Source organism: Cucurbita pepo, chromosome 9 (genome assembly GCF_057944985.1).
Source record: "Cucurbita pepo subsp. pepo isolate OVF chromosome 9, ASM5794498v1, whole genome shotgun sequence".
Classification (NCBI taxonomy): Eukaryota; Viridiplantae; Streptophyta; class Magnoliopsida; order Cucurbitales; family Cucurbitaceae; genus Cucurbita; species Cucurbita pepo.
The window spans coordinates 11,342,764-11,355,849 of NC_141806.1; the positions used below are offsets into that span (position 1 = coordinate 11,342,764).

Consider the following 13,086-nt stretch of genomic DNA (forward strand, 5'->3'; position numbering starts at 1 on the left):
GTTTGTGGGTCAATAAGCTTGACTTGTACCTAATTTAGTCCATTAAGTCAACTCCATTAACGCTCACATAGAAAATGAGTAGGAGGATCCACCACGACAAAACTAGCATTTACATCTCATGAATGTCGGAGATAAGTGCTTAAGATTTCTTTGCTCTAAAAGATCACTCCCCTCAATTTGTTCCTTTGCTTCTTTTACTTATTTCGATATATTTCGATTAAGGTCACATCCAACCGTTTAAACACCTACAACAAATTACCACTCCTTGTCAATTAAAACAAACTCTAATATGAATTTAGGGTTCAATGAGGATATTGTTTTGTAGGTGAGTCAATTCGTATGGTAGAATTTTAATTTATGATTATTGGACTCCTTAGGCAGAATTAAATTTCAGTTTATAAAATGATATGACTATGATATTTTATAAAATGATATGATTATGATATATATGTGATATGATATGATGATGATATGATATGTTAATGTTGTGACACGTATTATGATGTGATATGTTGATGAAATGATATATAATATGGTGTAACACGTTTTGTGATATAATACATGTTATGACATGCTTATGAAATTATACATGCATGATATAATATGATATGTTGAAGGACATGTTATATGCATGATATGACATAAGACGGTGTATGATATAAATGATACTGCTTTACATGATTTAATGAATGAAAATGTTGGGACCTCATGCATTATTGTATATGCATTGGGGAATCTCTCCTTTTATGATGGAACGGGTGCGTATATTATGCGGCAGGAAAACAATCGTTATGTTTATCATACTGTTGCAATGGTCACTATTCCTACCGGGTGTTCGACAACAGCACAAGAGAATGCTGGCCCGACCAGGAAAGAGGCCTAGGAGGTGTACGAACCGACTGATGGGTTCATACTCGTAGCTGTGTGTAGAATAGTAAATACACATCCAATCACCCGCTTAGGATAGTCGCCTAAGAGAATGCGGAATTAAATGATGGGTAAAATTCATGATTGTATATGTTTGTATTTAACCCACTAATGAGGTCACTCACGAAGTATTTTTTTAAAATATTCAAGCCGGATGTGACTTTTATTTCAGGTAAAGATAAGACAACTTTATACTAGTGACGACAGCATTGCAAGAGCACTCAAATCGCATGTAACATTGTATTAACAAACTCTTTACTTTTGATGTTTATTTATTTTATTTAGTATTTCGTTATGTTTTAAAATATTCTTCGAACACGTAAGTCCATGACAGTATTTTATGAAGAAGTTTCAAATGATTATTTCCACATATAGCGACTTTATGTTAAGTAGAAATTCAGGTTCGTATTACATAAAATTTCTCGAGAGTAATTCCAGCACCTTATTCCCTCAAAAGTTTTACGAAAGAGACATCATTGTTAACCGGTGACGGTTGAAAAAATTTTAGTCTTTCACATCTCTCGGTCTTTTCCGTTCTAAACTACCTACTTTCGTTTCCAATTTAAGCTATGCTAGAAAAAAGAAACTTCCTTTTAAGCACTTTCACTTACATTACCCGCAATTAAACATAACATCAACAAACATTTCAAACATCAAACCACAAATCTATTCATATTGGGTGATGACAATGTGTTCGTTGCTTGACCATGTGTCACTTAATGCTTACAATGTAATCAAGTTTATACTTAAAATAAACCATTGAAACCCTTGCCCCATGTCACATATATGTAAGTAGACAAGTCATAACTAATAATAAAATAAAAAGAAATAATATTGGGGTGTGCGAGCGCCTTAGAGATTTACACTTTCACGTGTGGACATGTGTAGGGAAGTACTACGCATCTAATTTGTCCGAGACGGGAGGCCACACCTAAATGAGTTAAAGATAGATCCCTAAATCATGATGGCATGTGTTTGCATTTGCATGACCCCCGTAGTGGGGTCACGTACTGAGTATTATTTGAAATACTCAAGCTGTGTGCCACATTATTTTTCAAATAAAGGCAAGACACATTTGTACAGAAGACGGCGACATTGGCACTCATATTTAAATTCCTAGTCTTATGTTAGAATAGGTTGTTTGACATTCCATTCTTTTAAATTATTTTGTATTTGTTCTCTGAATTTCAGTATTTCATATTTAAACACGTAAGACCATAAGTGTATTTTTCAGAGAAGATGATGTTTTAAATGTTTTCGACATTTATATTGAAAATGATGTTTTCATTTAAGAGTTATATTTCCGCATTAGAGATGAACATAGTAACAACTCTAAGTACGTAAAATTTTAATATATATATATATATATATATATATATATATATTGAATAATTAATTTTATCATTCATTAAAATAGAAAAAGAAAAAAAAAATACACCTAATAATATAGATAAGTATAGGTGACGAAAATAATATAGAGTTTTAATTCGTTGGATAATTTGTCATTGAATTCAAACACACCTAATATTTAATATTTGTGTCCAATAATAATAATATTATTTATTATTGCTATTATTTAATCTTTAGCAAAAATTTTAGTATTTGACAAAGGATCAAAGAAAAAGTCAATATTTTAGATTAAATATCTTTGTCAATGTAATGTTGTTTAGAGATGGACGCAAATGATAGTTCAAATCTGAATTTTTTAAATAAAAAAAGTCAATATTTTGAGTATTTGAATTTTATTTTTGGTTTTTTCGTTTTAAATTTAAAATTAGTTTTTGCCCACCACTAGCCGATATTGTCGTCTTTGGTTTTCCCCTCCCCAACCAATGGGGGATATCACAATTCACCCGCTTCCCTCAAGGCTTCTCCTCCCCAACCAATGTGGGATATCACAATCAAGCCCCTTTCAAGGCCCGGCGTCCTTGCTGGCACTCGTTCCTTTCTCCAATCGATGTGGGATCCCCACCAAATCCACCTCCCTTCGGGGCCCAGTGTCTTTACTGGCACACCGTCTCATGTCTACTCCCTTCAGGGAACAGCCTCATCGCTCTAATACCATTTGTAACAGCCCAAGCCCACCGCTAGCAGATATTGTTCTCTTTGGAATTTTCCTTTCGGGGTTCCCCTCAAGGCTTTAAACGCGTCTGCTAGGGAAAGATTTCCACACCCTATAAAGGGTGTTTCGTTCTCCTCCCCAACCAATGTAAGATATCACAATACGTGTTAATTTTTTTTTAAAACAAATGGGATCAAATAGAGATTAAATTCAAATTCTAGGAACCAATGGTATATTCTATCCATATTCTGAATACAAGCATATCTACTTTTATTATTATTATTATTATTTAAACTAGAGATTCATATTTGGACTCACGAACACGCACCTTTAGCTAATTTAATTCGTGGAGAAATAAACCAATGACTCGTCGTACTTTTATTGTTAACCCTTAAATAAAATAGGCATACATTAGTCTATGTTATCAAATAGCTTTTTGAAGCAAAATATTACACGTCATGTTATGAAAGTGATATTTGTATACCAAAAAGGACATTTTTACAATAAAAGTCATTATCGAAATTAAGATAGACAATATTATAAATAAAAAATAATATAATTCATTTTCCTTTTACCTAACCTTATCTTTATCTTTATATTTATATTACGTGTGAACAAAAAAAATCATTAATATGTTCAAATATAAACACTAAAATATATAATAAAATTGACCTAATGTAGCAAAATTGTATTATTAATTTCAAAACTCTATTTCAAGCCTTCATTTTTATTATAATTATCATTAATTTTTTGTATATTTCAAAATTGGTTGAATTAATGAAAAAAAAAAACGAGAACTAATTAATTTCAAAATTCTATTCTCGGAAAGAGTGTGAAAACCTCTCCCTAACATACGCGTTCTAAAAACGTGAGGCTGAAAGTGAAATTTATAACAGACCGAAGTTGACAATATATTGCTAGTAGTGGACTTAGACTATTACAAATGGTATCAGAGCCAGACACTGCGCCATGTGTCAGTGACACGGTGGCTTTCAAGGGAGATGGACTGTGAGATCCCACATTGACGAGTCAGACATCAAGCGGTGTGTCAGCGACGACGATGGCCTTCAAAAGAGATGGACTATGAGATCCCACATCGACTGGAGAGGGGAACGAAACATTCCTTACCGCGATGACGCTGGCCTCCAAGGGAGATGGACTGTGAGATCCCACATCAATGAGTCAGACATCGAGTGGTGTGCCAGCGACGATGCTTCCTCCAAGAGAGATGAACTATGAGATCCCACATCAACTGGAGAGGGGAACGAAGCATTCCTTACTGCGATGACGCTGGCCTCCAAGGGAGATGGACTGTGAGATCCCACATCGACTGGAGAGATGAACAAAACATTTTTTTATAAAAGTCAGACACCGAACTGTGTGTCAGTCAAAATACTAGGCCCAAATAAGAGTAAATTGTGAGATCTCACATCGGTAATAAAATTTAAATAAAATAAACATTTTCTAATATTAAATATAACAAAAACAATCAAATTGATGTTATGGGTGACTTATATCTGACGTGGTAATCATTGTAGCATCATTGACCATTTAATTCAATAATATATATTTATATTTTGGTCGGAAAATAACCACCGGAAACGTTGAAATTTCTGTTGGTCAAAATGTCACAACATTTAGTAGTAATCTTGTTTGTCACCAAAAAAGTTCAAAACTTTATAAATAGTTCCCTCGACAACTCCAAACCCATCTTCCCAAACAACAAAATCCGCCATGAAAATGGAGATTTCAAGGTTTTCAAGCTTTCTCTTATCATTTTCAGCTCTTCTGTTCTTTGCTTCTGCAACAACAGCTCCTGAAAATTTCCTTCAATGTCTTCTCCGCCACTCTCCGCCGTCGTACCCGATTGCTCCGGCGATCTTTACGTCTAACAATGCTTCTTATTCTTCTGTTCTCGAGACTTACATTCGAAACTTGAGATTCAATACTTCTACGACTCCGAAACCATTCCTTATTCTCACGGCTCTCCATGAATCTCACGTTAAAGTTGCAATTCTATGTGCTCGAATTCATGATCTTCAAATGAAGATTCGTAGCGGTGGCCATGATTACGAAGGGGTTTCTTACGTCTCCGATGTCGTCCCGTTCTTTGTTCTCGATATGTTCAACCTTCGAGATATCAGTGTCGATGTCAAAACCAAAACAGCTTGGGTATGTTTTATCTTTGTTTGTTTTTTAGTTCAACAAATGTAAAATATGAGAATTTGAACAGTACCATTACGCTATGTTCGTTAAAAATGTTTGTGGGCTTAGTTGAGTCGGATTCAAAAACATTTTTTTCAACCCAAACGAACTTTATTTCTGATATCCTACATCGGTGGGGGAGGAGAACAAAACACCTTCTAAAAGGGTGTGGAAAACTCTGGCAGGCAGATGTGTTTTAAAAATCTTGAGAAAAAGCCCGAAAGAGAAAGTTCAAAGAGGATAATATCAGCTAACAGTGAGTTTGGGCCGTTACAGTGATGGTCTTGAGCTGTTAAATAACGAACCTAACCCAATCATAAATATTTTGAGTCGGGTTGGTTTGAGTTATTTGAGTCATTTATTCCTAATTTTGTTTTTAGTAAAAGTAAAATGTTAGGAAAAAATAATTATGAATATTAAAGTTATGTTTTAATAATTTGATTGGTTGTAATATATCCTTTACTAGGTTCAAACAGGAGCCACCTTAGGAGAAGTGTACTATAGAATTGCAGAGAAAATCAAATTCCATGGCTTCCCTGCCGGAGTGTGCCCGACGGTGGGTGTCGGTGGCCATTTCGGTGGTGGCGGGTATGGTAACATGATGAGAAAATACGGTCTCTCGGTCGATCAAATCATCGATGCCAAGATAGTCGACGTCAACGGTAACCTCCTCGACCGAAAAGCAATGGGGGAGGATCTATTTTGGGCCATCATAGGCGGAGGAGGATCGAGCTTTGGTGTGGTGGTAGCGTACAAAATCCGAACAGTTCGTGTACCGGAGACGGTAACGGTGTTCAGAGTCGGAAGAACATTGGAAGACAATGATGTGACCGAGATTGTCGATCAATGGCAACGGGTAGCGCATGTGATCGACAAAGATTTGTTCATAAGGGTCACGTTCGATGTTGTGAATGGAAGTAAGAGTGGGAAGAAGACATTGAGAGCTACGTTCATTGCGTTGTTCCTTGGAGACTCCGAAAGGCTTTTGTCTGTCATGAACAAGAGCTTCCCTAAATTGGGTTTGAAGAAATCAGATTGTCTTGAAATGAGTTGGCTTCAATCAGTGCTGTTTTGGACAAATTTCCCTCAAGGTAATGTTTCTTTTTACTCATAAGATTTGTCAAAATTATTTGCAAATTTTAAGGTTTAACCAACAAAACTTTAAAAGAAAAATTATAATTTATTGGGGGAGGAGGGAGGGTTCATAAAATTCGACCATCTAATAAACTCGATCAACTTAATCCAATCCATATGATTTGTGTTGGATTTATGAGTTTATTTGAATCGGGTTGAACTGAGTTGAAATAAATGAAAATTTTAGAAATAGGGTTAGTTCATGGATTTCGTGAAGCTGGCTTAACTTACCCAAACCTATCCGGCTTAACTTACCCAAACCTATCCGAATTTATTGTTAATTTTTTTAAAAAATATACTTTTTACTTACTATATATAATTATATATACATGTATTTATTTTATTTCTATTTAATTTGGTAATTTTTTATTATTTATATTGAAATTGAGTTACCAATCTTAATCTAATGTTTGAAAATAAATAAATATACGTTTTACAAAGTAACATTTTACTTTTATTAAAATAAAATTTTTAATGACCCGAACAACTCGAATCAAGACAACCTAAAAAATTTATGGTTCGGTTAGATTTGGTTCATTATTCAATAAAAATTGTTTGAATTGAAAATTTTTCAACTCGAGAACTATATTGAATTTTTTTAAAAAAAATGTCTAAACCCGACCCAACCAAACCCAAAAACACCCTTAAAATTCGAGGATGAAATTATGTTCTTATTTTTTTGAGGATGAAATTATGTTCTTATTTTTTTAAAATTTAAATAAGGAGGTGCAAAAAATAAGAAATAAATTATTTTTGTTCCTAATAAATTGTTATCATTTTTTTTTTTGTTGGAAAATATCATTTTTTATATGAAAAATAAGAAAATATATATATATATATATATATATATATATATATATATATATATATATATATATATATATATATATATATATATATATATATATATATATATTTATTATTATTATTATTATTATTTTGGGTTTTTAAGCTTAAAAAAAGGCCGTTTTTTCTCTAAAAAAACAAAACATCAATGTTATAAAATTATCATTTAAAAAAAAAAAAACCTTAAAAAGGACAAACCCTAATTTAAATTGCCGACATGTCATCACAGGAACATCGGTGGATGAACTACTTTCCCGAACGCCACAAGTCCTGACCCATCTGAAACGGAAGTCCGACTACGTGAAAACCCTAATTCCAAAGGAAAAACTCAACCAAATATGGAAGAAAATGATAGAACTTGAGAAACCCACGATGACATTCAACCCATACGGCGGAAGAATGGCGGAGATCCCTTCAAACGCCACACCATTTCCCCACAGAGCTGGCAACCTATGGAAGATCCAATACGCAACCAATTGGGATGAACAAGGCACCCAACAAGCCAACCATTTCATAGACTTGACAAGGAAACTCTACAAGTTCATGACACCATTTGTGGCTAAGAACCCAAGAACTGCGTTCTTGAACTATAGAGATCTTGATATTGGTGTTAACCATAATGGGAAGAGGAGTTACTATGAAGGGAGGGTTTTTGGTATCAAATACTTTGAAGCCAACTTTGATAGGTTGGTTAAGATCAAGACTAAGGTTGATCCTCATAACTTTTTTAGAAATGAACAAAGTATTCCTAGGTTTCCATATGTTGGAAGATAGAAGATGATTTGATTTTAATGCAATAAAGTGAGTCGGGTTTGAAACTCTAATCTCAGAAATATGTAATTCATGTCGATACTTTAGTTTTGTGTATGATTATTCTATTCAAGTTAGATTTGACGTGTTGATTCTGATCCTAAATACTATAATAATAAGGTTATCACTTGAAATATAAAGGTATTTTTTTACGTTAAAAAGTCATTGTTATTATAAAACAAGAAGAACAAGAAACAATATTTAGAGAAAATAGATAGGAACAAATGTAATTTGAAGAATCTTTTGATTATTCAATAACTATTCTCTATCACTATTGACACAAAATAACATGTCAAATAATAAATATATTTAGAACAATGAACTTCAACTTCATTGTTGTATATTGTTGGGTAACTTTTGGAATAGTGTCGAGGTAAATTAGCAAACTTTAGTTTAGAGTATCATCTAAATGGTTTAGAGTATCATCTAAATGATTGTTGTGTACCATGGATTTCTCTAGTTGCTGGGACGAACATCTATCTCTTATGTAGTTTGCCTACAATAATAATTATCAAGCGGTCATTCAGATTGCTCCACTCGAGGCACTGTGTGGGTGTAGGTGTCAGACATTAATATTTTGGAAAGAGGTAGACACACAATAATTACTGGGACCAGAGTTGGTTGAGGTCACCAACGTAGCGGTACAGAAAATTAAGTAGAGGATACTTAACGCACAGAGCCGATAAAAGAGCTATGCAGATTCGCGTAGAATAAACCTCAAGTTCAAAGTGGGTGATCATGTTTTCCTGAAATTAGCACCTATGAGACGAGTGTTGAGGTTTTGAAAGAAGGGCAAGTTGAGCCCAATATTCATAGGCCCTTTTGAGATTTTAGAAAGAGTTGAGTACGTGGCTTACAAAATTGCACTACCACCGAGCCTCGCCATCATGCACAGTGTGTTTCACGTATCCATGCTACGAAAGTACACATCAGACCTTACCCATGTGATAGAATATGAAACACTACAAAGAGAAATCTATCAGGATTTCGGCCCGTGACACTAGGCGATTGTGCAATAAAGTAATTTTCTTGGTAAATGTCTCATGGGGTAACCACCATGATGGGGATGCAACCTAGGAATGAGAATAAGACATGAGGAGTGCCTATCCCAAACTCTTCCAAGAGACGCCAACTTTCAAGGACGAAAGTTTCTAAGGAGTAGAGAGTTTGTAGCACCGGAATAAAATGAAATAAAATAAAAAAGAGAAAAAGTTTTTGTCAAAGTCAACAGAGGGACAAATTGGTCATTTTTTTTCCTCCGCCCAGTATGGGGGTCTTGGGTGGCCTTGACATAATACCTGCAAAAGAATGAAAAAGTGAGATAGAAAGTTGAGAGAAGTTGAAGAGATAAGGGAGAAAGAACCACGGAGAAACTCACTGGACCACGACTGGAAGTCGCCTCCAGCCACGATCTACTTGCAAAGACTTCTTCTTGGAAGGAAGAAAAGAAGAATTGGATGACTAGAGTCCCATTTTCCATCAACAATCGAGAAGATTTGCGAGGTAATCTTTCACCGTTTTTCTTCAGATCTGAGATCTTCTTTGTGAATCGAGGTCTGAAATTTTAATATGTTCATCTAGAGATACGTGTCAAAGCCTATGTAGAGCAACACGTCAGACAAGGAGCGGATCAACGCGGCTCTAGTAGAATCGAGATGCGGCATTCTACAATTCGATTTGACCTTCGACCCACATTCTTGTTGGGTTTTATGTCCTAAAACTTATAGTTTGTAAACAAAAACATATTCTATTTTCAATAAAGTTATTATGGTCGTTTATTCATAAAGATTATTATTGAATAAAGTGAACTTTATGATCATTAATCTAAATCCAATAAACTAAGAACACTCTGGCTATAGTATGATTACTTGAACTATATGTAGAGACATAAGAGTGAATCAAGTTCAAGTATATAGTCAAAATGATCTATAGTATAAGGATAAGGCTGAGTACCTTATTCTGGGGACACTATGGATGCGGCCCACTTTTGTATATGATATAAACAATGTGATCACTAAATTGTACATGTGGAGACATGTGAGTGGGGGCGTCCTATGCAATGAGTATTGCATAAGATCGGACCATGAAGAAAACCACTCTCACTTTATAATGTCGTTTACTGTTGAGATTGATTTTCTTTTCATTCGACAACCTAGGTAACTCGGTTTTAATCCTGAGCTAACCATTAACTCCTGTTTATTCAGAATTATCCTTAGATTTGCACGGGTGAGTGTGGCTCTAGTTCGCCGACTCAATAGGCCTCCCATTTCAGGGGTAAGACTGGGTGAATGGCTGGGGACGTGGGGTGCAAGACGGAATTCACTCCTACCCACTTTTAGGGATAGAAGAAAGGTAGTTCCCTTAAGCACTGACTTCAGGTCTTGAACAAGGGGCCCCACCCTCTCATTGGCCTGAGAGGGATTCGGTTTACTGGTTGGACCACAAACCAATTGTTCATTAGAGGATAGTAAGACATAAGGAACAAGAAGTAACTTTAGGGATAAAACGGTAAATTGACCCAGCTCTAGTTACGAACAACCTGTGAAGGATCTACGTACTAATCATGGTTATATCAAATGGACAGAAATATATCTATAGTGAGGGGAGTGCAACTACTAGGCTATAGTAGAGTGTCCTGGTAGTTAACGAATGTTGGTTAACAAGGTTAATGAGTTTAGCCGGTTAATATTGGATCGTTGGAGCCCATGATCTATAGGTTCATTAGGTCCCTCTGCTAGCTCATATCGGACTAAACCACAGAACATTGTGACAAGTGAGTTCGAAGTGTTCGAATTCAAATTAGGGAATATGCGCTACATATATACGATATATTTAACCGTATTTTTGTTTTATTTATGAATTAAACAAAAGGAGAGAATATGAGATATTTAAATAAGATTTAAATATCTTAATCAATTATCTGTCGGAATTGATTGGGATTGGCATTTGAATTAATATTAAATATTAATTAAATAGTTTAATTAATCATTTAATGTTACTTTAATTTGAAATTTATTATTAAATTAATTGTTGAATTAAAATGAAGAAAGTCAAAATGTTAAGACCGAAAAAATCCATGTTAGTGGAATTTTGAGGTGTCAAAATTTGGTTTAACCAAACTTGCATGCTTGCCAAATAAACCCCACAAGTTTGAGTGGAATTTTGACTGTCAAAATTTGGTTAACTAAAACATGCATGCTTGCCACATAATCCCAAACATTTGAGTGAAATTTTAAGGGTCAAAATTTGGTGATCTAAAATTTGCATGAACATGCAAACATGACTTTTTAAATAGAGTGATCATGGTACATGGAAGGTCTTCTTCTTGGTGAAAAACCTTGAGAAAAACCTCTCACAAACACTCTCTTCACATATACAAAATCCCTCCCAAGTTTAGTCACTCATCGGATTCCACAATCCCGTTCTAAGGCCGGAGGATAGTGGAGAAGACACTAGTGGTGGTTCGAAACCGGTTCGTGAGGAAAAAGGAGTTTGAACTACAAAAGGTTAGTATCTCATTAAGTTTTAATACTTATGAACATGCTAGTTATTTACTATAATTGATGTTCTAAAAGTGCCTAAGATCCAAATTGCTTCCGCATGTGTTATATTAACACCATCAATTCTGGCCCGATGATATGAACCAAGAGATATCAATCATACAATATGCTTCAATGAAGATGTGTAGAAAATATTGTTGAAATCATCAAAAGATATTTCAATTCATGCCACTTGAAGAAGAATGAAGTTTCATATGATAAATTTTGGGTGGATTACAATTTAGAGTTATTGTATTTCATTAATGTAGTTTAAGAGTTTTTATTTACTTTAGGTTACAATTACATAATGGCTAATTGTGGCCATTAAGTATGAATGTTACCACTCTTGGAATGGTTTTAATAGTTTCATTTTTTAGGCTATATAGAGCCTTGTATGTTGTATTTGTAAGCAGACTTGAAGATATAGTAAAAGAAACATTTTTGCTCTTCTTTAGCTAATGGCTAAGTTTCTTTGCAATTCTATGTAGTTTAGGTTGCATGTAGAATCATTCAGGCTGGACATGATCAATCTTGCTTGTGAAGTGATTCGAATCTCAATCAAGTGTTCTTGTCTTGAGATATTTGATCAACAAGAATCATTCAAGCTAGACATGATCGATCTTGCTTGTGGAGTGATTCGAATCTCAAACAATGTTCTTGTCTTGAGATATTCGATCAACAAGGTAATCCAAATCTTATTCCCCTTGTATTGATTCCTTATCTTATCACCCGATCCAACCTGCAACCTGCTAAACTAGCTGACCCGTAGTCCAAACCGAGCCAACCGTACCGTTAACTTGAATTGAAACGCCCAAACCACAATTGTAGATTCCTTTCGTGCGTGGCACTTTCCCTTGAATCTTGCGAGTGAAATTGTTCTTGGGGTGTGGCTGGCACGTGTAAGGTATTTTTCAGTCTGTTCGACTTTCGTTTGCTCTCTTTTATCCCTAAACCATATTCTTCATGCAATTTACGATCTAATTGAAGAAAATCACTCTTCTGGACACCCTATTTATGTGGAAACGTGAAACAAAAGGGCACACGTCAAACATTTAAGTCACCACATGAAATTTGAAAAGAAATACTTGTAGGAATCGCTTGGATTGCATGCATGCTAAGATAATTACCCTAGATGGATAGTTTTTCTATGAAATGAATTTAGATAATATGGGTTATTAGAAAATATGTATGCATAATTTGATGAATTGCAAGAATCAAATATTTGATGCCATCATGCTTTATTTTCACTGTAATTATGAGTATTATATGCCGAAAGGAGGATTGGAAATATGTGATCTGCACTCCGGGTGCTTGATGGATGTTATCAACTCGTTGAGCATGTGTGACTGTATGCATGAATTATGTACGATGATTCTAGATAAATATTGTGTGCATGGAGCCTAACAGACCACCACACTTACAAACTACCTTAAGAGTTGCCCTTAAGTTGTGTGTTGTGTGAAAGATGTCAACAGCTTTGTGGAGCCCAGGGGTTTCTGATCAAAATCCAATTAATGCTTGGCAATTTTCACATGGAAAACGTGAAACAACATCATACAACCC

The 13,086-nt window shown here is 34.8% G+C and overlaps 1 protein-coding gene across 1 annotated transcript; it reads left to right on the top strand.

The window, feature by feature from the left end:
- The first annotated feature begins 4,680 nt into the window (after positions 1-4,680).
- On the top strand, positions 4,681-8,061 carry LOC111802320 (berberine bridge enzyme-like 8). The gene is made up of 3 exons (XM_023686641.2): positions 4,681-5,161; positions 5,661-6,285; positions 7,404-8,061. The coding sequence occupies exons 1-3, from the start codon at positions 4,724-4,726 to the stop codon at positions 7,946-7,948; spliced, it is 1,608 nt and encodes a 535-aa protein (XP_023542409.2). The 5' UTR covers positions 4,681-4,723; the 3' UTR covers positions 7,949-8,061.
- Positions 8,062-13,086: the final 5,025 nt, after the last annotated feature.

Bases quoted from the DNA above. Each gene is read 5' to 3' on its own strand.
- LOC111802320 (XM_023686641.2), top strand. From the start codon at position 4,724: ATGAAAATGGAGATTTCAAGGTTTTCAAGCTTTCTCTTATCATTTTCA. The intron at 5,162-5,660 runs GTATGTTTTATC...ATCCTTTACTAG, and splicing joins TCAAAACCAAAACAGCTTGG to GTTCAAACAGGAGCCACCTT. The intron at 6,286-7,403 runs GTAATGTTTCTT...ATGTCATCACAG, and splicing joins TTGGACAAATTTCCCTCAAG to GAACATCGGTGGATGAACTA.